General features: G+C 43.1%; 1 protein-coding gene and 1 pseudogene across 5 annotated transcripts in view; both read left to right on the top strand.

Moving 5' to 3' along the window:
- Positions 1–23,306, top strand: part of DNAAF9 (dynein axonemal assembly factor 9) — a 153,494-nt gene that overhangs the window by 58,836 nt on the left and 71,352 nt on the right. For 2 of the 4 annotated variants that reach the window (XM_078371253.1, XM_035302788.3), the window contains 9 exons: positions 942–997; positions 5,341–5,476; positions 7,399–7,480; positions 9,046–9,082; positions 14,075–14,159; positions 15,374–15,450; positions 17,661–17,705; positions 18,095–18,140; positions 21,854–21,965. In XM_078371253.1, coding sequence (XP_078227379.1) covers positions 942–997; positions 5,341–5,476; positions 7,399–7,480; positions 9,046–9,082; positions 14,075–14,159; positions 15,374–15,450; positions 17,661–17,705; positions 18,095–18,140; positions 21,854–21,965 — 676 coding nt within the window. Of the gene's footprint in view, positions 1–941; positions 998–5,340; positions 5,477–7,398; positions 7,481–9,045; positions 9,083–14,071; positions 14,160–15,373; positions 15,451–17,660; positions 17,706–18,094; positions 18,141–21,853; positions 21,966–23,306 lie in introns of all 4 variants that reach the window. The other 2 variants (XM_035302789.3, XM_035302787.3) reach the window with 1 other exon arrangement.
- On the top strand, positions 940–3,672 carry LOC103792809 (L-lactate dehydrogenase A chain pseudogene; annotated as a pseudogene). Its single transcript, XR_013535089.1, has 2 exons — positions 940–997; positions 2,410–3,672. The product of XR_013535089.1 is annotated as an L-lactate dehydrogenase A chain pseudogene (transcript).

The following is a 23,306-nucleotide window of genomic DNA, read 5'->3' as shown; positions in this document are numbered from 1 at the left end:
CCTTTTTATTCTATGATTTCATTTCCAGATCTGCCTTAAGGAAATCATCAGAGCTTCAGATGAAATTTATTAAGTTTATTACTTGAGAGAGGGGTGTGTGTGTGAACTTTTTTCCATGGTATAGAAGAGTTAACAATACAAATTTCCATGAACAGAGGACTATTTAATAAAGTGTAGTACAATCATACGTAGTCTATGATGTACCACAGAAGATTTGAAGAAAATTTACTAAAATGTTCATAGTTTTTAAAATTATAGGTGGTTTTATTGTCTTCTGCAATGAACATATATTAATCAGAAAAAATACAGTAAATGTTATTTAGTGGGATTAAAATTACCATTTGAATTTTTAGACACTTTGGACATGGAACATGCACGTTAAGTTTTTATCAGTGTTTAGCCTGACGCTGTGCATCCAAAAGCTGAGAATTACTTCACTGATTTCCCAGGAAACTTCTGTCAGTATAATTCTAAATTCCTTGGATTCCTCCTCATTACTGATTTTAAATTAGCACAATAGAATTTGTATATATTAATTTATTGGAAATGTTGAAGAAAATTTAAAGAAAAAATGTCCACTTCGCAACTTACACCATAGATGTTGGTTGCTCCAATTTCCTTTCAGTAGTTAAACACCATAAATTAAAAGAATTTTTTTCTTTAGTTTCCTTTTTGCAGGTTTTTGTCTTTTTTTCTTTTTTGCTATTATTTTGTTTGTCACTTATTCCTAAAATTTATAATGCTATTCACCATACACATCTTTCCATGTTCTTGTAATAATCTACAAACGTGCATCTCTCTCTGTACCCCTCTCTCTCACACACACACACACATTATGCACTCTCCTGAAGTGTATATGTACATACATACTTATGTGAGGGGTTTTTTGATTGTTTTACCAGATTGTGATCTTAATATATACAATGTTGGATTCTTTTTAGCCATTCAGAAGTTATTTCAGTCATGGAATGATCTCTAGCCATATAACTGAAAACAGGTAAGTTTATTTTTGGGGGATGAAGGGTGAATGGTAATAGAGAAAATGGAGTTGGCAAAGTGGGGGTGGCAGTGGAGGTGCATCCAAGTTCAGAAGCTAGAGTCAGGAGAATATGGGTTGACTTTAGTCATCACAGGGTAAGAAATCTATACTGTGTAAATTTGTCTGTTTCACTGCTTTTTATTTTTTATTATTTTATAGTAAGCTAGCTTTTAAAGCACTGTTGTCAGCCAGGTGCAGTGACTCACACCTGTAATCCCAACACTTTGGGAGGCCAAGACAGGCAGATAATCTGAGGTCAGGAGTTCGAGACCAGCTTGACTAATATGATGAAACCCTACCTCTACTAAAAATAAAAAATTGGCTTGGCATGATGGTATGCACCTGTAATTCCAGCTACTAAGGAGGCTGAGACAGGAGAATTGCTTGAACCTGGGAGGTGGAGGTTGCAGTGAGCTGAGATTGCGCCATTGCACTCCAGCTTGGGCAACAAGAGTGAAGAAACTCCGTCTCAAAAATAAATAAATAAATAAATAAATAAGCATATGACATGCATAGTTCGAGGGCTGGGCAGGGGAGCAACAGGGGCTTGCAGGGAGTAAATGGGATCAGGTGTGAAGGTCCAGTCCCACAAAGAAGATGGGAGCAATGAGGGTTTGGAAGTGTTTCCTCCCACATCTCTTTCGTCATGATGAGCAGGAGATACTTCCTCTGATGGATAGAGAGTACATCTCATCTGTCTTTTCTTCCCCCAATTCCAATCCAATCTAATAGTGAAACAAAGTACCCTGACTAAAACTCAGAGTCATCTTTTTCTGTCCAGAGTATCACTCCGCTTGAATTAAGCTTCAGAAGAAAAATCAGCCATGTTTACTTTTAAAAGCCCTTGTTTGCCTGAAGTGTAAGGTAGTATTTTTAAGAGTAATGAAAAGCAATGCAAAGAATTACTTACATGGCACACACTAAGGGCAATTTAGGAAGAGAATAGAGGATAGAGTTGTCAAATATTTACTGAGAACATGTGACATACCAAGCAAGAGAGATTCATGGTTTTAAAAAATGAGGCAAATATGGTCATTGCCCTCATAAAGTTTTTAGTGTAGTGGAGAAAAAGACATTAATCCAACAATTTAACGAAGAAATCTGTTATTACTAACTGGGATTGATGCCATGAAGAAGATAGCATAGTACTATGGAGCCCGTCACGGGGGAATCCAGCCCTCTCCATGAGAGAACTGAACAGTGAACAGAGATAACTGGGAGGAGGATGAAGAGCAGAGGCCCTGAGACAAAGATACAAGGGACATCAAAGATAATGAGCTTAGCTGGAGTATTGAAGTTGGAGTTGAGTGGCCTTACCTGGAGCTGAGAAAGTTCACTAGATCTTACAAATTCTCTTTGTCCATGTTCAGGATTTTGGCCCTTCTTCTGAAAATAACTTAAAGGCAGTAAAATTTTTGCACATTTAAAAGATTATCGGTGCTGGAGCAGCTGCTGCTGAGTCCGGATCCCACTGCTGTGCGCCCCCAATGCCCGCCCGACGTGCATTCCTGGTTCCTTTTGGTTCCAAGTCCAAAATGGCAACTCTCAAGGATCAGCTGATTCATAATCTTCTAAAGGAAGAACAGACCCCCCCAGAATAAGATTACAGTTGTTGGGGTTGGTGCTCTTGGTATGGCCTGTGCCATCAGTATCTTAATGAAGGACTTGGCAGATGAACTTGATCTTGTTGATGTCATTGAAGACAAATTGAAGGGAGAGATGATGGATCTCCAACATGGCAGCCTTTTCCTTAGAACACCAAAGATTGTCTCTGGCAGAGATTATAATGTAACTGCAAACTCCAAGCTGGTCATTATTACGGCTGGGGCACGTCAGCAAGAGGGAGAAAGCCATCTTAATTTGGTCCAGCGTAACGTGAACATCTTTAAATTCATCATTCCTAATGTTGTAAAATACAGCCCGAACTACAAGTTGCTTATTGTTTCAAATACAGCGGATATCTTGACCTGTGTGGCTTGGAAGATAAGTGGCTTTCCCAAAACCTGTTATTGGAAGTGGTTGCAATCTGGATTCAGCCCAATTCTGTTACCTGATGGGGGAAAGGCTGGGAGTTCACCCATTAAGCTGTCATGGGTGGTCCTTGGGGAACATGGAGATTTCAGTGTGCCTGTATGGAGTGGAGTGAATGTTGCTGGTGTCTCCCTGAAGACTCTGCACCCAGATTTAGGGACTGATTCAGATAAGGAACAGTGGAAAGAGGTTCACAAGCGGGTGGTTGCGAGTGCTTACGAGGTGGTCAAACTCAAAGGCTACACAGCCATTGGACTCTGTGGCAGATTTGGCAGAGACTATAATGAAGAATCTTAGGCGGGTGCACCCAATTTCCACCATGATTAAGGGTCTCTATGGAATAAAGGATGATGTCTTCCTTAGTATTCCTTGCATTTTGGGACAGAATGGAATCTCAGACGTTGTGAAGGTGACTGACTCCTGAGGGAGAGGCCCGTTTGAAGAAGAGTGCGGATACACTTGGGGGGATCCAAAAAGAGCTGCAATTTGAAAGTCCTCTGATGTCATAGCATTTCACTGTCTAGGCTGCAACAGGATTTTAGTTGGAGGTTGTGCATGTTGTCCTTTTTACCTGATCTGTGATTAAAGCAGTTATATTTTAAGATGGACTGTGAAAAACATCAATTCCAGAAGTTAGAAATAGGAATGGTTTGTAAAGTCCTACAGCTATATTCTGATGCTGGATGGTGGTAACCTTGTATAGTCCTAAACTGGTTAGTGTGAAATAGTTCTGCCACATCTGAGGCACCACTGCACAGTGCTGCACTTGCCCCTTGAGCCAGAGAGATGTTCATTTTTTATATAACTTCCTAGCTCCTTCACTGAACATGCCTAGTCCAACATGTTTTTCCCAGTCGGTCACATCCTGGCATTCAGTGTATAGATCCAATATCGTATGTTTTATTTTCCAAAGGATCTTATTTTGTGAACTGTAGTGTACATTACCATACAATGTAAAAAGATCTACATATAAACAATGCAACCAAGTATCCAGGTGTTACACCAACTGCAGGGAAACAGTGAGGAAGTATTGCAGTTGTCCAGGAAAGAAATGATGGCAGCATGGACTAAGGTTGTGGCCATGACTGTGGAAGGAAATGGCTAAATACCAGGTGTGGTGGCACACCCCTGTAGTCCCAGCTACTCAGGAGGCTGAGGCAGGAGAATTGCTGAATTGCTTGAACCCGGGAGGTGGAGGTTGCGGTGAGCAAAGATTGTGCCAGTGTACTCCAGCCTGAGTGACAGAGGGAGACTTCATCTAAAAAAATAAATAAAGAAAGAAAATGGCTAAATAGGAATGATTTGGGGGAGGTTGATTAGATTTAGAGGGGAAGGAAGCAGAAGTCAAGGAGGCCTTTCAAATGGCTGGGTCCCTGGGTGGATTGTGATTCCATTTATTTCCTGCAAGAACTAGAATTGGAGCAGACATAGGGAATAGATTATCACAGAGGAGAGGAGGGAACAGCAAGCTGCAGGTAAACCCGGGACTATTCAAAGCCAGGTGGAAGAGGAGGGTGACTCACTGGGGAGACTGAGGGGAAACAGTTGTTGCAGTGGAGGGTGGAAGGAGTCAAGTGCTTCTCAGAGACCAAGAAAGGAAGGAAGACCTGAAGACCATCTGTTGGATTTACTCTATGCTACATGAGAGTCCCTTGGTGACTTCAGCAAGAACTCTCTGGGTGAAATGACTGAGGAGACTGATTGGAGTGGGCTGAGGAGTGAGCAGAAAGTAGGGGAGAGGAAAAGTGCAGCCAAGAGGGCAGAGAAAAAGGGTGGGCACAGAGGCAGGTAGGTGTGGTATTGAGAAAATTTGCAACCCTCCTGTGCTCCTTCACTGTTGAAAGTTACTCAGGAATTGGTGACTGCCCTATTGTCTGTCTAGTCCAAGTATCATAACGGTCATCCTTTAAAGCTCGTATTTCTATTAAAATTCCATTTTACAATACTGTCATTTTGCTCTATCACTTATCATAGAATAAGTTCTATGGAATATATTCCTCAAAAAGTGGGACATGCTGAAAATACAAACCTAGCTTGAGTTTAGTTATGTCCATAAGTGTTAACTGATCCCTGTGGTTCGGTAGGAAGAGTCAGAGACAGCTGGCATCCCTTCCCAACCAGCCAAGGACATTCAGTGGACTGTACTGACTGACCGCTTTGCTCAGACTGCAGGCATCACTCAGAAAAGCCTGAGGACTTATTAAGGTCATGGAAGGTTGCCTTGGCCAGGAACTCTTTTCTAATCACATGTTTCTGTCTTCGCTCTCTAGCCCTAATCGGCAGCCATTTGTTCTCTTTGGTAATCACTCCACACGAGAAAATCTAAATGCTGGCAACTTTAACTTCCCTTCTGAAGGACACCTGGTACGAAGCACTGGTCCTGGCGGGAGCTTTGCCAAGCACATGGTAAGTGGCTGTACTGCTTGGGCAGGGGAGCTAGACAAAAGGAACTTTTTCCAGTTAGTGTGTTGATTTAACCCTGAACTTGAAGTTGTTTTGGAGTAAAAAGAAGTGATTTGAAACTGTGTGTACTTTTATATAGGTACTAGGTATATTTGAAAACATCACATTTAATTTTGAAATACTTGAAGGAAACAGACCACTCTTTAAGTTGCCATAGTAGTATTGTCAATAGAATTTCTAAAATTCAAAATAATTTGAAGACAGTTATTCCAAGTCTAAGTTTGTTATGCCTTGACTATTATGTTTAAGGACAGAAACCAAACTTGATGATCATTGTTTATTGAGAGTGCCAGGTTCAAGCAATTCTCCTGCCTCAGCCTCCCAAGTAGCTGGGGAATACAGGCACGTACCACCATGCCTGACTAATTATTTTTATTTTTAATTTTATTTATTTTTAAATTTTATTTATTTTATTTTTATTTTTCTGCATGAAGATCTCATAAATAATTTTTTTATTTTTAGTTAGAAACAGGGTTTCACCATGTTGGCCGGGCTGGTCTCGAACTTCTCACTTCAAGTGATTTGCCTGTGTTGGCCTCCCAGAGTGCTAGAATTACAGACATGAGCCACCATACCCAGCCCAGACAAAAATATCTTGAAAGCAGTCAGAGAGAAATGGCACTTCATTCACAGGGGGAAGACAATTTAGCTGAGATTACAGGCGCCTGCTACCATACTTGGCTGATTTTTATATTTTTAGTAGAGATGAGGTTTTACCATGTTGGCCAGGCTGGTCTTCAACTCCTGACCTCAGGTCATCCACTCGCCTCGGCCTCCCAAAGTGCTGGGATCACAGACATGAACCATCACTCCCAGCTGACAATTTTTGAATGAAAGTAGTATTTCTTTCTCATCAGAAACCATGAAGGCCAGAAGGAACTGACAACTATATTTTAAAAGCTGAAAGAGAAGAATTGTCAACCTAGAAATCTGTATCTAATGAAAATACCCTTCTAGCAGTGAGCCAAGATTATACCACTGTACTCTAGCCGGGGCACAGAGTGAGACTCCGTCTCAAAAAAAAAAAAGAAATTTGAAAACCTAGAGGAACTTATTTTTTCTTCCACAGGGTCTATGGTCTTCTAGGAAAGCTCATAATTGATTCAGCCTGACACAGAGTTGAAATAAAAATGAAGGTGGGGATGTGGTTAGCACCCTCCTTTCCTGAATTTGGAACTGCCCCCCCTCTTCCTGTCATGTCAGCCAAGGTCTTCACTGTGAAAGCTCTGGACTGAGTATTAATGGTAGTTAAAACCCAAATACATTGCTTCCTTTTTCCTTCTGAGTTGTGAATTCCTTAGTATCTTGGGCTGACTGAGTATCTGACAGCTGCACCCTCACAATATAGCCAAGGTTTAAACCACACACACACAAAAGATACCTTTGGAATAACAGTTACAGGTAATCTTTCCCCTATGTCTTTAACAAGGGGGAATAAATCAGTTTTATAGAAGAAAATGTATTTCTGGCTGGGCACAGTGGCTCACGCCTGTAATCTCAGCACTTTGGGAGGCCAAGGCAACAGATCACCTGAGGTCAGGAGTTCAAGACCAGCCTGGTCAACATGGCGAAACCCTGCATCTACGAAAAATACAAAAAAAAAAAAAATTAGTTGGATGCTGTGGTGTGCCTCTGTAGTCTCAGCTACTGAGGGGGCAGTGGAATCACTTGAACCGGGGAGGTGGAGGTTGCAGTGAGCCGAGACTGTACCACTGAACTCCATCCTGGGCGACAGAGTGAGACTCCGTCTCAAAAAAAAAAAGAAAGAAAATTTATTTCTATTAACTTTATACTTTTGTTTCTCCACTAGTACATGCCTAAAGTTATTGTGCCCTTTTTTATTTTTATTTTTTTCTGACATCCAGGTAGCCCAGTGCGTCTCACCAAAGGGACCTCTTGCTTGTTCAAGGACGTACTTTTTTGGAGCTACTCATGTTCCTTACTTGGGTAAGTTCCTGTAAATTGTCATCTCATCAGCTTTTCTAATGAATAATTGCTCCCATGAACTAAAAGTTGACACATGATTCACTACTTTGCTCAGAAGCTCATGATACCCAATTCATGGGCCTCCCGCCCCCTCTCTGATTACTTCTGGATAGTTGATATTTCTGACACATTTCTTACAGAATGTGGTTCAAGAGGAAGATGATTGGTGTAACCTACATTAAGTCTAACCATGTGTATAGCCCTTTGCTTAGTATCACAGGGGAAGCCAAGATGAATAATACGTAGTTTAAGATAGCAGGGGGTAGGGGCCAGGTGCGGTGGCTCACACCTGTAATCCCAGCACTTTGGGAGGCCAAGGTGGGTGGATCACTTGAGGTCAGGAGTTTGTCAACATGATGAAACTCCATCTCTACTAAAAATACAAGACATAACCAGGCGTGGTGGTGCATACTTATACTTCCAGGTACTTGGGAGGCTGAGGCACCATAATCGCTTGAACCCGGGAGGTGCAGGTTGCAGTGAGCCAAGACTGAGCCACTGTACTCCAGCCTGGGCGACAGAGCAAGACTGTCTTTAAAAAAAAAAAAAGATAGCAGGCTGTAAGGTCCACAGTGGGAATTTCAGTGACTCAGCCAGGTGCCCACTCGACTATTCTTGTGAGGAAAGTGAGAAAGGCCATAATGAAAGAGTACTTAGAAGCCAGGAGCATGCCATGGGGTCATCTAGAAAGGCTAGGCTGGGTGGGGCTGCCCTGCTTACTGGGGTAACAAGAAGTTGCAGGTATCCAAAGAGACATGGAAAAGAACCTTTGGAATGAACGCAGGTCTCAGCATTGCTACACAGAGGAAAGTACATCAGAAGCCCTATTTTATTCTGGATGATGTTAAATAAGCCAGGAAACTCTGGAAAGAAGCATAACTTGGGTCAGGTAATTAAGGAGATAAAACAAGCGGTAGAACTGAACCTATTTACTGATGCTTCAAAGTTTAAAAAATTAAAAATAAAAGCAAAAACATTCCAGAACCTAAGATTTCCACACATCTCTGGTATCTAGTGGGGATGCTGAGTGGGTTGTAAAAGTGGGAAATGCAGGTGAAGGTCCAGGAGGCTATTGGGAATGGCCAGGTTCCACTGTTGTTGGTGTTTATACTGTATTTAACTTAAAAGAAAAAAATGGGCGGGGCGTGGTAATTCTAGCACTTTGGGAGGCCAAGGTGGGTCACCTGCAGTCACAAGTTCAAGACAAGCCTGGTCAACATGGTGAAACCCCACCTCTACTAAAAATACAAAAATTAGCCAGGCATGGTGGCATGCACCTGTAATTCCAGCTACTTGGGAGGCTGAGGCAGGAGAATCACTTGAACCCCAGAGGCAGTGGATGCAGTAAGTCAAGATGGCACCACTGCACTCCAGCTTGAGTGAAAGAGCTAAACTCTGTCTCAAAAACAAAAACAAAATGTAGTTCTTGACAGTGCCTTCCAGGTAAATGAAGCATTTCTAGCTTCCTTTTTAAGTGTTTGCATACTCTGTGCTCTTGTCACATTCTCAGTGGGCCTCTTTCACAGGTGGTGATAGCCAGCCGCCCAAGAAAACTGAACAAATGTAAGTCTTCATATTTTATTTTTTCTTTCTCAGAGTTGAGTTACTCAGTTATGACTGTCCTGTATACTTCCTTTTGAGATCAGCAGTGATTAAGACATCTGGTTTTGCTGAGTGTGGTGGTGTGAGCCTATAATCCCAACATTTTGGGAAGCTGAGGTGGGAGGATCACTTGAGGCCAGAAGTTCAAGACCAGCCTGGGCAACATAAGCAGACACTCTCTACAGAAAATAAAAAATTAGCCAGGCATGGTGGTGCACACCTGTGGTCCCAGCTACTTGAGAGGCTGATGTGGGAGGGTCACTTAAGCCTTGGGAGGTCAAGATTTCAGTGAGCTATGATTGCACCACTGCACACTTGGCAATAGAGGGAGACCCTGTCTCAAAAAAAAGAAGACATCTGGTTTATGAGATGAACATTATGGTGTCATTTCCCAAGTTTCTCTCAGCTTGAAATTCAGGCCAGAGAACCCTGCCAGCTTTGCCATCTGTTCTTCTCTCTAGACCTCAGAGACTTCCTATCTGCACATCCATGCATTATATGATGTAACTCCCTTGATATGTTTTCTACATAATGCATTTTTAAATTAAGGACTTTTCTAAGAATAAACCATCTTGAAATTCATCAGGAGAAACATGTGAAACCCCAGCTGGTCTGAAGAGTGTTTTTCTCTGGATTTGACACTTAAGCCTGTGGAACAGAGTCAGAGGGTGTGAACACCGGCTGTGCAACCTCAGAAAGGTCCTGCCTAGCGTTCACTTCTCTTCTTTCACATACAGCAAGAAGCCAAAGACAGAAAATAAACTCATTTGTGCTGAAACTATTGAATTTCAAAAAGCACTCTCCTTTAGCAGTATGGACATAATAGAATTTTATTATTACCCAATTAAATACTGCAGCATAATTTGGTGGGGTATAGATCAGTGCTTTCCCTATGGCCAACAGTGACAGACTACAAAAGATTATCTAGGGATCTCTTTAAAATATAGGTTCTCCAGGCCCAATCTCAGCATTACAATCAGAATTTCTAGGTCAGGGCCCACAAAGTTGTATTGGGAAAAATATAATAGAAGAAAGAATCACACTATTGTGATTCTATTTGCAAGTAGAAAATAGAAAGTATGCAAAGTATGCAAGTAGAGGAAAGAAATTAAGATCAACTGTAATTCCTTCTCTCTGGTACTATCCATTAGTATCTTAATTTATGTATTTCTGGGGCTAAGCACAGTGGCTCAGATCTGGAATCCCAGGACTTCGGGGGCCAAGGCAGGCAGATTGCTTGAGCCCAGGAATTCAAGACTAGCCTGGGCCACCTTGTGGAATCCTGTCTCTGCAAAAAATAGAAAAATTAGCTGGGTGTAGTGGCACATGCCTGAATTCCCAGCTACTTGGGAGGATGAGGCGGGAAGATCATCTGAGCCTGGGGAGGTCAAGGCTGCAGTGAGCCGAGATAACACCATTACATTGCATCCTGGATGACAGAGTGAGTTCCTGTCTCAATAATATGTGTGTTTGGCTGGGTGCGGTGGCTCACACCTGTAATCCAGCACTTTGGGAGGCCTTGGCAGGTGGATCACCTGAGGTCAGGAGTTCGAGACTAGCTTGGCCAGCATGGCAAAACCCCCATTAGCTGGGCATGGTGGCACATGCCTGTAATCCCAGCTACTCGGTAGGCTGAGACAGGAGGATTGCTTGGACCCAGGGTACAGAGGTTGCAGTGAGCTGAAATAGTGCCACTGCACTCTAGCCTGGATGACAGAGCAAGACTGTGTCTGAAAAAAAAAAATGTGTACATATACCTGTGTACGTGTTTGTATATGTATATGTATATAACTTTCTGGGCTTTCAAAAAAACTATTCATTTAAACTATAATCATAATGTGTATGTAGTTCTTTTGTGGGTTTCCTTTCTTTAGCAATAAGTCAACTACTTCCTCACCTATTGGTGGGTGTAGTCTTACCTTGTGCCTGCTTGTACTTCTGTGCCAGCGCTGCTTAGCCACTGCCCTGGATCCTTATGCTAGACCCTTAAACATTTTGCCTAAACCAAATCCATTGATGCCCTGCATCAGGAACTGGTATTGCGTGGTAACTGGGTGCACATTGGGAGATTTGCCAAATCACAGGTCCAGTGGAACATGTGGATTCAGGTGAAAGTCACAGCAGAAGCTGGGCACAGTGGCTCATGCCTGTAATCTTAGCACTTTGGGAAGCCAAGGCAAGTGTCAGGAGTTCAAGACCAGCCTGGCCAAGATGTTGAAACCCCATCTCTACTAAAAATACAAAAATTAGCCAGGCGAGGTGGTGGGTGCCTGTAATCCCAGCTACTCAGGAAGCTGAGGCAGGAGAATTGCCTGAACCCGGGATGCTGAGGTTGCAGTGAGCTGAGATCGCGCCACTGCACTCTAGCCTGCCCAACAGAGCAAGACTATCTCAAAAAAACTAAATAAAGTGACAACAGCATCATGAAGGCCTTTTTATGGATCAGCAGCCATGTGGCTTATGTATTGACCTCCTGTGTATGGATCTGTATAGGAGAAGACCAAGCAAGGGGAAGGCCTGACCAATGTTGGTACTGAGTGATGCTTGAATCAGCTGAGGAGAGGGATATCTTTGCATGTCTTTGGGTTTGGCGTCTTTAAAACTGCACCCTTAGTGCCAAAGTGTAGAGGATTCTGGTCTCACCTGGAAGGGGCCAAGCTCATTTACATCTCTCTTTCAGGCCCCTTCCAGGGTATACCCTCTGCCCTGGCTTGGCCAGGCCAAAAGTCTTCAGGATATGTTACTTGGAGCTGTCATTTTGTTATATGAGCTCTCCCTGTTTTTTTTTTTTTTTCTTCAACTTAACCCTAATCTCTTACCTACATTGTGGAGGTGTGGTGCAGGAACCAAGGAGGAAATTTAAGGAGATGGCAATATGATATGGCACAGTGGAAAAGCACCAGGCTGAGAGCAGATCTGAGTTTGGGTCAGCTGTGAATTTTCTGTGACTTAATAGACAACTTATTTCACTTCCAGAGGCCCTTATTGCTTCTTCTAGAAGATGAGAGGATTAGACCAAATCATTTCTGTGTTTTTTCCCACTTTCAAACTCCTATCACCTTCCTTTACATGTTACAAGATTCTTATGGGCTTAAAAGTAGACATTCTTAGGTGAGACCTTGTCAGTTCTTTCCCAGGTGCCTCTTTTTGCCTTTCAGGGCCTCTTGGTTGAGCCCCTTCTCTTTGTAAGTGTCTTAAGAGCCTGCATGGGCCGGGTGTGGTGGCCCTGTAATCCAAGCACTTTGGAGGCCAAGGCGGGCGGATTACCTGAGGTCGGGAGTTCAAGGCCAGCCTGACCAACATGTTGAAACCCCATCTTTAAAAAAATAAAAAGAAGAGCCTTCACCTCCTTCCTCCAAGGCAGTGGTTCTCAACCAAGGGCAATTCTATTGAACCTTCCTCCCCTATCTATCCCCACTCAGAGGAACATTTCGCAGATTCTGGAGAAATTTTTGATTATCTCAGCTGGGATGCTATCAACATGTAGCGGGTAGGGATGCTGGTTAGCAGCCAGGGGTGCTGCTGAACATCCTACAATGCATAGGACAAACCGCACAGCAAACCCTAAATGCCAAGGTGGAAAAACCTTCCCTCCCAAAAAGGAACCAGACTGGTTTTTCTAGGGACCTCTGTGGTAGTCTAGTCTGACAGAAAAACCTTCTTCTTTATTTATTTATTTTGTATTTTGTAGACAGGATTTTGCTCTTGTTGCCTAGGCTGGAGTGCAATGGCGTGATCTTGGCTCAGTGCAACCTCCACCTCCTGGGTTTAAGCGAGTCTCCTGGCTCAGTCTCCCGAGTAGCCGGGATTACAGGCATGTGCCAACATGCCCAGCAAATTTTATATTTTTAGTAGAGATGGGGTTTCTCCATGTTGGTCAGGCTGGTCTCGAACTCCCGACCTCAGGTGATCGGCCCACCTCGGCCTCCCAAAGTGCCGGGATTACAGGCTTGTCCCACTGTGCCCGGCCAGGTAAAACCAGGAAGTTTTATACTGTGGAAGTGAGAAGTCAGAGAGAAAGAACATTATCTGGGGGAAAGGTGAGACATCTCCTCAGACGCATTCTCTGTTCTCTAAACGAGGCAAGCTGCTTGGAAAGGGGTCTGCGGCTGTTTAACTTGAATTTAAATGAAACCCAGCCCCTCTTCAGCCTAGTCATCTCTTTTCTCCTTTGAGGTCTCCCACCCAAAGGTTCCAGTAGTAGCCAGCCATCAGCAGGTCTAGTGAAAAAACGGAGTGAAACTACAGTGTGGTTAGGTCCCTGGAAAAGCAGCAAGTGGGTGTGATAACACTGAAGGGATTCCAGGTCTGTGGGTAGCTGCTCCTGCACTTAGAGGGGTCAAGGAGACTTCATAGTTTTATTCTGTTTGGTTACAACAGAGGGCAATCTCTTGAGCAGAATTCAGAGGAGCCAATTTTCCTTAAACTGATTTAACAAAAGCAAAGTATAAATCAAACCAGGCATATGACTTTTTCTTTTTTTATTTTGAGACAGGGTCCCACTCTGTCACCCAGGCTGGAATAGAGTGACACAGTCTTGGCTCACTGTAACCTCCTCTGCCTCCCGGACTCAGATTACCGTTCAGCCTCAGCCTCCCAAATAGCTGGGACTACAGACATAGGTCACCACACCTGGATAATTTTGTTTTTATTTTTTAAATTTTTTTATCGAGCTGGGGTTTTGCTATGTTGCCCAGGCTGGTCTCAAACTCCTAGGCTCAAGCAGTCTGCCTGTCTCAGCCTCCCAAAGTGCTGGGATTACAAACCTGAAGCACCACGACCAGCCCAGGCTTTGTAACTTTTAAAAGGTTTAGAAATCAATGGGCTATTTTTGCCTTTTTCCATTCTGTTAAAAAATCAGTTTCTTGGGGGCTGTCATTTGTGTGCATGCATCTTTTGACAAAACCTCATGATGCTGTAATGTTAACCATTATTTTTTTTTTTTTAAAGTAGGCTGTTGTCCCAGATATATGCTGCTGTTGTTGAGGCTGTTTTGGCTGGCATTGCATGTTATGCTAAAACTTCCAGTCTAACAAAGGTAATTTAAATACCATGTTTCTCTTTCTGTAGTTATTATTTTAATGTAAACGTTCTATCCATGTGTTTCTTCTGTGGACACCTTGTAGTACTCACTCTTGTGCGAGCTTGGGCCTCTTTGACACGAGGCAGAGAGATACCTTTAGGCACTGAGTGCCTGCTGCCTGTGACCATGCTGCTGTTGTCTTATGGATGACAACTTATTGGTGCTTCTTTGTAGACATCTAGTTGTGTTATGGAAAAGTCATTCTGTAGCACATTGTTTTATTGAATAGCTAAAACAAAAGACTTTTTTAAAAGCTAAAAAAAACATAAAGACAACTGTAGATTATTCTGTGAATTCTGATAAAGTTTGGTAAGTTTGATTTCCTATAACTCAGTGTTTAAAAAAGAAAAACAGCTAAAGATTAGAAAATCTGACTTGCTTTTCCTAGACAAGCACATGTGTTCCCGTTCTCTGACCATTATCTGCCTTGCTGTTTTGCGGTTAACCTGCCCTGCTGAGTTGGATTCCTATATCTGACCCAGTAAGGAGATGAGAAGAGTCGGCTTGATGCCTCCCAAATGCCAATAGGACCTTTTCTGAAGGAAGCCATTTGACATTGGAAAGGTTGTGTATGATGTAGATATCAGAGAGACTGTAGCTGTAGTCACCAGCTCCTTGCCATCTCCCCTCCTCACTGAACTTGTATCCCTGGTACTGAGTCCGATTTCTCAGCCCTTTAGCCACTACAAGGCAAAGCAGTGGAGTATCCTTCAGTATCAGTTCTCACATCTTTGTTTTTCTACTTATCTTTTGTAACTCTAGCTATTTGGATATTCTTAACATCTGGCTAAAACTCTGAGGGCAGACGTTCGTTTCCAAGAGCCAGGGAAGAGCCGGGGGAAAAGCACTTTTACAGACCTCACATTCCACTGCTGTCATCACAGTTGGTCACTTCTCTGGACCCAGCAGGTCAGGTTCCAGTGCACACCTGCCTGAGTGCAGTTTTGTCCTGTGAACCTAGGTTGGAGAAAGCAGGCCCTTGTTTCCCTTAACATGATGCTTTCACTTTAATCTGTTCTTGTCTACCAAGTAGTCACATAGATGGGAAGGGCACACTGTAGGGCATGGTGTGATCTTGGATAAGTGTTAGGAGGGCTCTTCCATCAGTGATACGTGTACTTTTTCCTACTGTGAAAGCTAATTGTCCCTGTCTTGTTATTATTTTACAGGCCAAGGAGGTAGCAGAGCAGACTCTGGGATCTGGGTTAGATTTCTTTGAGTTGATTCCGTTTAAGGCAGCTCTGCGGTAAGCAATGGTTGATATTTTTTATAAGGAATCTTTTTGTCTTTGTTTTTGAAAGAATCTTTGTCCCTTGCAATTTATATTTCATCGCCCTTTGAGAAATGTTTCAGTAAAATAATGGGATGTATGAAGGAGAGTCATTCATGATTCAACCTTTACTTAGAAGCCAAAGAGCCAAAGATGGAGGAGCTGTTTGAGAAAGTCACACACATGTTTTGAGGCTAGAATGCAAGGTAGATTAACAGCAGAATCACAGGAGACTTGACAGGCCTGGGTTCCAAGGCTAGAAAGATGAAGCTGGGGACCTCAATCATGAGGTTTGTAGAGGCAGGGGGCCCTGGGCACAGGAAGATAGTCACTGCTTAGAAGAGACTTGCACTGGACCTCATCTCTCTCTAGAATGACAGCAACCCTGAGCCTAGCCATGTCTTAGGGTCTGCATGGTCTGAGAATCTAGTGATTTTTCCATCACATCTCTTGGTATGTCACAGTAGATCTCTGTGGTCTTTATCCGTAGCTGAATCTTCATGAACCCAGTCCACTTAACCCAGTGTTTCACATGAGGACCATTCTGTGCACTTTTATACAAAGGATACAAAAGACACCAATATTAGAGAATTTATTTAAGAATACTTCTAGGATGTGTCCTGTGATGCCTCAGGTCTATGTCCCACATTTTTCTTATATCTATAGTCCTGGGTAATAAGAGGGAGTATTTGAAAGATTAGTCAATTAATTGGTCTAACAAGAATTCTATTTCTGCAGCCCCTGGAGTGGAAGAAAGAGCCAGAACTCTGAGATGCAGGGCTTTAGACTGCTTCAGGTCTTCTTTCCCCTGGGTCTTCTGGATCTTGCTTCTGTGGCCATGAAAGGGGAAGGATAAAGGAAGTTTTTTCCTTTAAGGCCTTGTGCTACCCTGTACTATCTGTTTCTGGCCAACCTGAGTCTGAGAACACTCCTTCGCTTTGCATCAATGTGACTCTGGGCAAGATAGGGAACTCTGTATCTGCTTCCTCAACTACCCATTTTGTAAAGCAATTGGGCACATAGATGTTAGCTATCACAGTGGGGTATTCTCTTTTACCAACCATATGGCTGGCATAGTCATTCTGCTCCTCCTTTACTCAGGCCCTTGCCTAGGCCATTCAACCTTCCCAGAGCAGGTCACCTTTCACTCCCAAGGCCTCCTAGGCCTGGGTGCCTGCCCTAGCTGGAGAAAGGCACAAGGAGAAAATGCCAGTCAATTGGAGAAGAGTCTCCCAGGCCAGTCTTCTACCTAGAGCCCCACCCCTTTCTCACCACATAGATTAGTTCACTGAGGGCAGGGTGCAATGGCTCACACCTGTAATCCCAGCATTATGGAAGGCAAAGACAGGCAGATCACTTGAGGTCAGGAGTTTGAGACCATACTGGCCAACATGGCAATTCCCTGTCTTCACTAAAAATACAAAAATTAGCCAGTTGTGGTGGCACGCACCTATAGTCCCAACTACTGGGGAGGCTGAGGCAGGAGAATCACTTGAACCCAGGGGGCGGAGGTTGCAGTGAGTCAAGATGGTGCCACTGCACTCCAGCCTGGGTAACAGAACAAGACTCTGTCTCAAAAAAATAAAAATAAAAAAGATGACTTCACTAAGGATCCTCGAACTGCTTCAGATTAGCAGATCACTTTCTCCCAAGAGGGAAAGGAAGGAGTAAGGAGCCATGAATGCAGACAGGAATTAGTGTGTAACTATCCAGTGCTTGTTAATGCAAGAAATTACACTTACACAATTTAGAGTAAGCTCAAAGGGTTTTCTAGTTATTTCTCAGCTCTGAAGCCCTGGCCCTGCCCATGGCTCTATAGCATTTGACTATGAGTAGCAGAGATGTGGCCTCTGCTTGTGCTCAGGGCAGGGATGGAGGGTCACTCTCAGTTTGCAGTGAGTGTCAGTCCTCTCATGCCATTTTCTCCTGTTGTGGTCCAGGAGTCAAGACAGTCCTTAGGACTTGCACAGAGGCAGGGCCATGATTAGAGTCAGACACTGGTCCCACACCTCCTGGTTGTGTGGGACCGTGGGGAAAGTATCTGAAATATCTAGGGTAAATCTGTGTAAAGCCAGGATGACACACACTTCACTGTGTAGTCTTGAGAGTCCCAAGCAGGACCTTGCTCAAGTATCTGGGGAGCAGGAGCAGACTGATTTTTCTTTTGTTTTGTTTCTGGTCTACAGCTCCAAGATGGCTTTTCACATACATGCTGTGAATAATCAGGGAAGGTGCGTATATGATTGTGGTGCATCCTCATATGGAGCAAGTTTTAGGAAGATAAAGATAGGGGAGGCTGTTGACATGAGTGGTTTTCTCACAGTTCCATACCTGGCAGTGATATCACTCCAGGGTTAGGGTTGGGTTGGTTGTGCTCAGCTGAGTCCCTGTACCCTGAGTGCTTCCCACTGCAGAGCTGAGGGGCAGAGGTGGGGCTGGACATATTTATCTTAGTGGCCCACATACCAATTCTACATAGATGTGACCCAGTGTTTTAAAAGTCCCTGAGAACAATCTGAGTCTATGACTTGTCATTGCCAGGTTGAGAAAAGTCAACACTATAAATTTCAGTACACTTAAAAACTCTTTAACAGTCTTTTCCATCTCTTCCCTCTCATAGAATTGTACCGCTGGACTGTGAAGATAGCTTCTTCTTTGTGAAGACGGTAAGCAGAGCTGTCATGGGTCAGCTGGCTGGAAATGGCCTGCAGAGGGACATCTGTAAGTAGGGAGGTGGAAGTGGGTGGAGGTCTTGTGTAGCCCACCCCTTACCTGAAGAACCTGATCTGTTCCATTCCTATCCCAGCCAAAGCAGTGGTGAGCCTGTGCTTACTGAGGGTACCCAGGTAGCTGTGCCAGGCCCACCCACATCTATACTCCCTTGCCTAGGCTTCCCCAGGGTCCAAAGTCTTAACTAAGGTGTTGGGAGGCACCTCTTTCTGCATTATGAAGCCTTCCTACAGGTAGCTGAGATTGCTCTGGCCTCATGTCTAAATATGAGTCCAGGATAAGCCTGCCTTACAGATAAAGTTTGTCAGTGGCTTCTTTGAGTTCCAAGACTTGCATTGATGCCCTTAACAGGAACCTAGAGTTGAGACCAGTCTTGGAAACATAGTGAGACCCCCTGTCCACAAAAACATATTTTAAAAATTAGCCAGTTGTGGTGGCATGCACCTGTAGCCTGAGCTCCTCAGGCTGCTGCGGCAGGAGGATCTTTTGAGCCCAGGAGTTTGAGACTGCAGTGAGCCGTGATTGCACCACTGAACTCCAGCCTAGGTGACAGAGATTTAGTCTCAAAGACAAACAAAAACAGCGACCCGGGAAAATTTAACTACAGCCCCGTACCACAAAAGAACATCTTGGTCAACAGTGAACTACAGATAGAACAGTGGTCCCATAATATCAAAATGCTGTATTTTTACTCACCATTTCTATGTGTAGATATGCTTAAATACACAAATATTTACCATTATGTTATAATTGCCTACAGTATTCAGTATAGTAACATGTTGTACAGGTTTGTAGCCTAGGAGCAATAGACTATACCAGCTAGCCTAGGTATATAGTAGGCTATACTATTTAGGTGTAAGTGCACTCTATAATGTTCACACAATGATAAAATCAGCTAATGATGCATTTCTCAGAATGTATTCCTGTCATTAAGTGATACATGACTATAATTATTTTAAATAACCAACAGTCAGTAGGGACCTGGGTCTCCTAAGAAGTAGGGTAGTCAGCAAAGTTTTCCAACCTGTGTGCTGGGGGAATGGTTTAGAGATGCACTGAGATAATGGTCCCCAGGTGGGATGGCATGGCCTGGGGAGCCAGAGTTTCTAGGCCAATTGCTCTCAGTCACAAGCTGAGTCCTCCATTTATGCCAGAGCATCTGATATGAAGAAGGTTGGCAAACAGTGCATGAGAGGGTGGTAGATATCCAGCCAGGATTCTGTTGGTGGTGTGATCTTGAGTCTGTTATGTGAGCACTGCCTGAGCCTTAGTTCCGAAAAGCTTTGGTCCCAGGAAATTAGGTGACCAGCTGTGAATGGTTTGGTACAAATGCATTCCCCTCACCATCACCTGTGGAAAAGTAACTCAAAGTTCCTGTCAGTAGTGTTAACTCATCTACAAAGAACAGCACAACAAGGGTAATTTTTTTAAGGTTGTAATTTATGTTTTTATAATGTTCCTGGTCCCCATCTGTCAACATTTTGTGTGGATGTTCCTTTAGAACTAATTTAGGCTTTTTTGTGGTATTATTAAAACATTGGGAAATACTTTCCGATAGTTAGGTAATAATACTTTATCTCCTTGTTAGACTTTAAGTCCCTGACTTCTCTTCTTGGACTTTTGCGCAGTGCTTTGGAAGATGCTTTGCACAGTAGCAGGTGATTAGGAATCCAGTAGAATCACAGTCTGTGTTAAGTATGCACAGCTAATGAGATAGGAAATAAAATGCTGGAAGTTGATGCTTTCTATCTACATTCTGTCCTCTTATCCAGACAGAGATGAAGTTCTAGCTCCTTCTCAAAACCTCCCCTGTTGATTTCTCCCTGCAAGTATTCCTATAGTACTTGCAGTTGCAGTTTAAGGAATAATTCTATCCTAATGTGTCATATGACACATATTCTTTCTTTCCCTGTGCCACATGGTAGGAAATACATAGCAAGTCTCCAACAAACACCTCATGTCCTCTTTATAATGTCCTCTCTCCCCTTCTCAATACCAGTGGCCAAATATGAACATGAAGGATCAGGAACCCACAGGATCTGTCCACCTGATTGGTCTGGGAACCGAAGACATAGGATTGCTATTGTCACAAGAGGAACCATGTAGCTCAGGAGGGTTCTGTGTCTTCAGATGCTCAAAATTCTTTGAGACAGCTTTATATAAACCTTCCAGTTGTCAAACCTAAAAAGAAAGTTCATTCAAGTATAGAAGCCTACCTGTCTCTTTTGTATATCCTATTACCATAATAATGTGGAAAATTAAGGGCTTTGGCTTTAACTGTTTTTTTCTTTTCATACTTCTGCCCTCTTTAGGTTTTCCTTTGAAAAAATCCAGCAATTCCTTCAAGATCCTCAGATCGTTTGTCTCTGTCCTGAGGGGTAGGACAGGGGTCCCAGGCTAGGATGACAGTATGTAAAAGTGGTCTTAGTTTCAGAAGCTCTGTACCCCTACCCACCACTCAGTGCTCTTCAGGGTAGGAGGTCCTTGTGCTACTTATCCCATGTCCCTCATCAGATCTTCCTAGCTATCCCAGACTCTAGTTCTGGCTAACATCACTTCCTCTGTTTCTTCTGCTGGCTTCTTCCCAGAATTGTCCATTTTCACCAGTTTTTACCTGGGGCTTTCTTACCAGACATTTGGGAGCTCTCTGAGTTGCTCTTTCCAGGCTACTGAAGCCTCTGCTTCTATTTGTCTTGGCCACAAAAGCTTGAATAGCTTTCTTGGTTTTTTGTTGTTCTTGTTTTTGAGATAGGATCTTGCTCTGTCACCCAGGCCGAGTGCAGTGGCGTGATCATAGCTTACTGCAGCGTCAACCTCCTGGACTCAAACAATCTTCCTGCCTTAGCCTCCTAAATAACTGAGACCACAGGCAGATGTCACCATGCCTGGATTTTTTTTGTTTTTTTTTTTCTGCTTTTTTTGTTTTTGAGATGGAGTCTTACTCTGTTGCCCAGGCTGGAGTTCAGTGGCGTGATCTCGGCTCACTGCAACCTCCACCTCCCAGGTTCAAGCAATCCTCCTGCCTCTGCCTCCCAAGTAGCTGGGATTACAGGCACATGCCATAATGCCTGGCTAATATATATATATATATATATTAGCCTATATATATATATTTATTTATTTATTTTTATTTTTAGTAGAGATGGAATTTTGCCATGTTTCCCAGGCTGGTGTCAAACTCCTGGGCTCAGGTGATCCACCTGCCTTGGCCTCCAAAGTGCTGGGATTACAGGCATGAGCCATCATGTCTGGCCTAATTTTTTTTTTTTAGTAGAGTGGGGATTTCACTGTTTTCCAGGTTGGTCTCAAATTCCTGGGTACCTTGACACCCCAGATTGCTGGGATTACAGGCATGAGCCACTGTGCCTAGTCAATATAAAGCAATTTGAGGGAATTTATAGAAACAAAAAGATACTTTCTTTATTGCCCAAGTGCGTCTCTGATCAGGGAGCAATTTCAGGGAAGCCTGTGTGATCCTGAAGTCACCTCCCAGTTCAAAGATGTATTTAAGATAACTCCAGTTTTTCCTAGAAACTCTTCAGTACTCTTTTGCCATATTCCTTAAGGCAGTATTTTGTGGTCTCCTTCTTAAGGACTTCTCTCTGAAGGTTTCAGGCTGGTAACTGCTCTGTTTTCTCATTTGATGCAGGCTTATATGACCGTCTATGACATTCCTGACTTGCTGGGAGGAAATGGTTGCTTAGGATCTGTGGTCTTCTCTGAATCATTTTTGACTTCTCAGATCTTAGTTAAAGAAAAGGGTACGTATATATGATCTTTAGAAAGCAAACCTTAAGCCTATTTTTTTTGGGGGGGAGCAAAATAAGCTATATGCTAAGGCAAAAAGCCAACAATAAACTGGTAAAAATATTAGAACTTATGATGATATCACTGCCCTCCAGCCTCAGGGACACAGTGAGACCCTGTCTCAAAAAAAACAAGAGGAACATTAATGAGTTTATATCCTAATTTATAAAGAGGTCTTACAAATTAATAAGAAAAGATAAGCTACCCAATGGTAAAATGAGCAAAAAAAAAAAAAATGAACAGGTACTTCATAGGTGTGGAAAACAAAAAAGGGAGGAGGAATATGTATAAATGAAGATGTATAGCCTCATTAGTAGTCAAGAAGAAGCTATTTGAAAGCTGGACACAATGCCTCACACCTGTAATCCCAGCACTTTGGGAGGCTAAGGCAGGAGGATCATTCGAGGTCAGGAACTCAAGACCAGCCTAGCCAACATGGTGAAACCTCATCTCTACTAAAAATACAAAAATTAGCTGGCATGGTGGTGGACACCTGTAATCCCAGCTACTCGAGGCAGGCAGGCAAATCACTTGAACTTGTGAGGTGGAGGTTGCAGTGAGCTGAAATTGTGCCACTGCATTTCTGCCTGGGTGACAGAGTGAGACTCTGTCTAAAAAAAAAAAAAAAAAGCAATTTGAAACAATAACGACATATCACTTTTTAACCTGTTATATGGGCAAAATATTCTTAAGAAATATATTCTAAGGAATGAAAATATTCTAAAGAACGCTAGAATGAGCCTGATAATATTCTCTTTGATCTTTAATATGTGTACCTGTGCTACCTTGATAAAAATTAAGAAGTAGGCTGGGCGTGGTGGCTCATGCTTGTAATCCCAGAACTTTGGGAGGCCGAGGCAGGCAGACCACAAGGTCAAGAGATTGAGACCATCCCATCTCTACTAAAAATACAAAAATTAGCTGGGCATGGTGGCATGTGCCTGCAGTCCCACCTACTCAGGAGGCTGAGGCAGGAGAATCATTTGAACCATGGAGGCGGAGGTTGCAATGAGCCGAGATCGCACCATTGCACTCCAGCCTCGGTAACTAGCGAAACTCCGTCTCAAAAAAAAAAAAAAAAAAAAAAAATTAAAAAATTAAAAATAAAAAGTAATGGTAAAATGGACTAATTCCCAAGAGTTTGTTTTTGTTTTTTTGAGACAGGGTCTTGCTCTGTCACTCAGGCTGGAGTGTGGTGGCATGATCTCGGCTCACTGCAGCCTCCACCTCCTGGACTCAAGCGATTCTCCCACCTCCGCCTCCCAAGTAGCAGGGACTACTAACGTGCCACTACG

This window comes from Callithrix jacchus, chromosome 5 (assembly GCF_049354715.1).
Source record: "Callithrix jacchus isolate 240 chromosome 5, calJac240_pri, whole genome shotgun sequence".
In the NCBI taxonomy this organism is placed as follows: Eukaryota; Metazoa; Chordata; class Mammalia; order Primates; family Cebidae; genus Callithrix; species Callithrix jacchus.
Note: the sequence above shows the minus strand (reverse complement) of the source record. Positions and strands in the feature narration are given on the sequence as shown.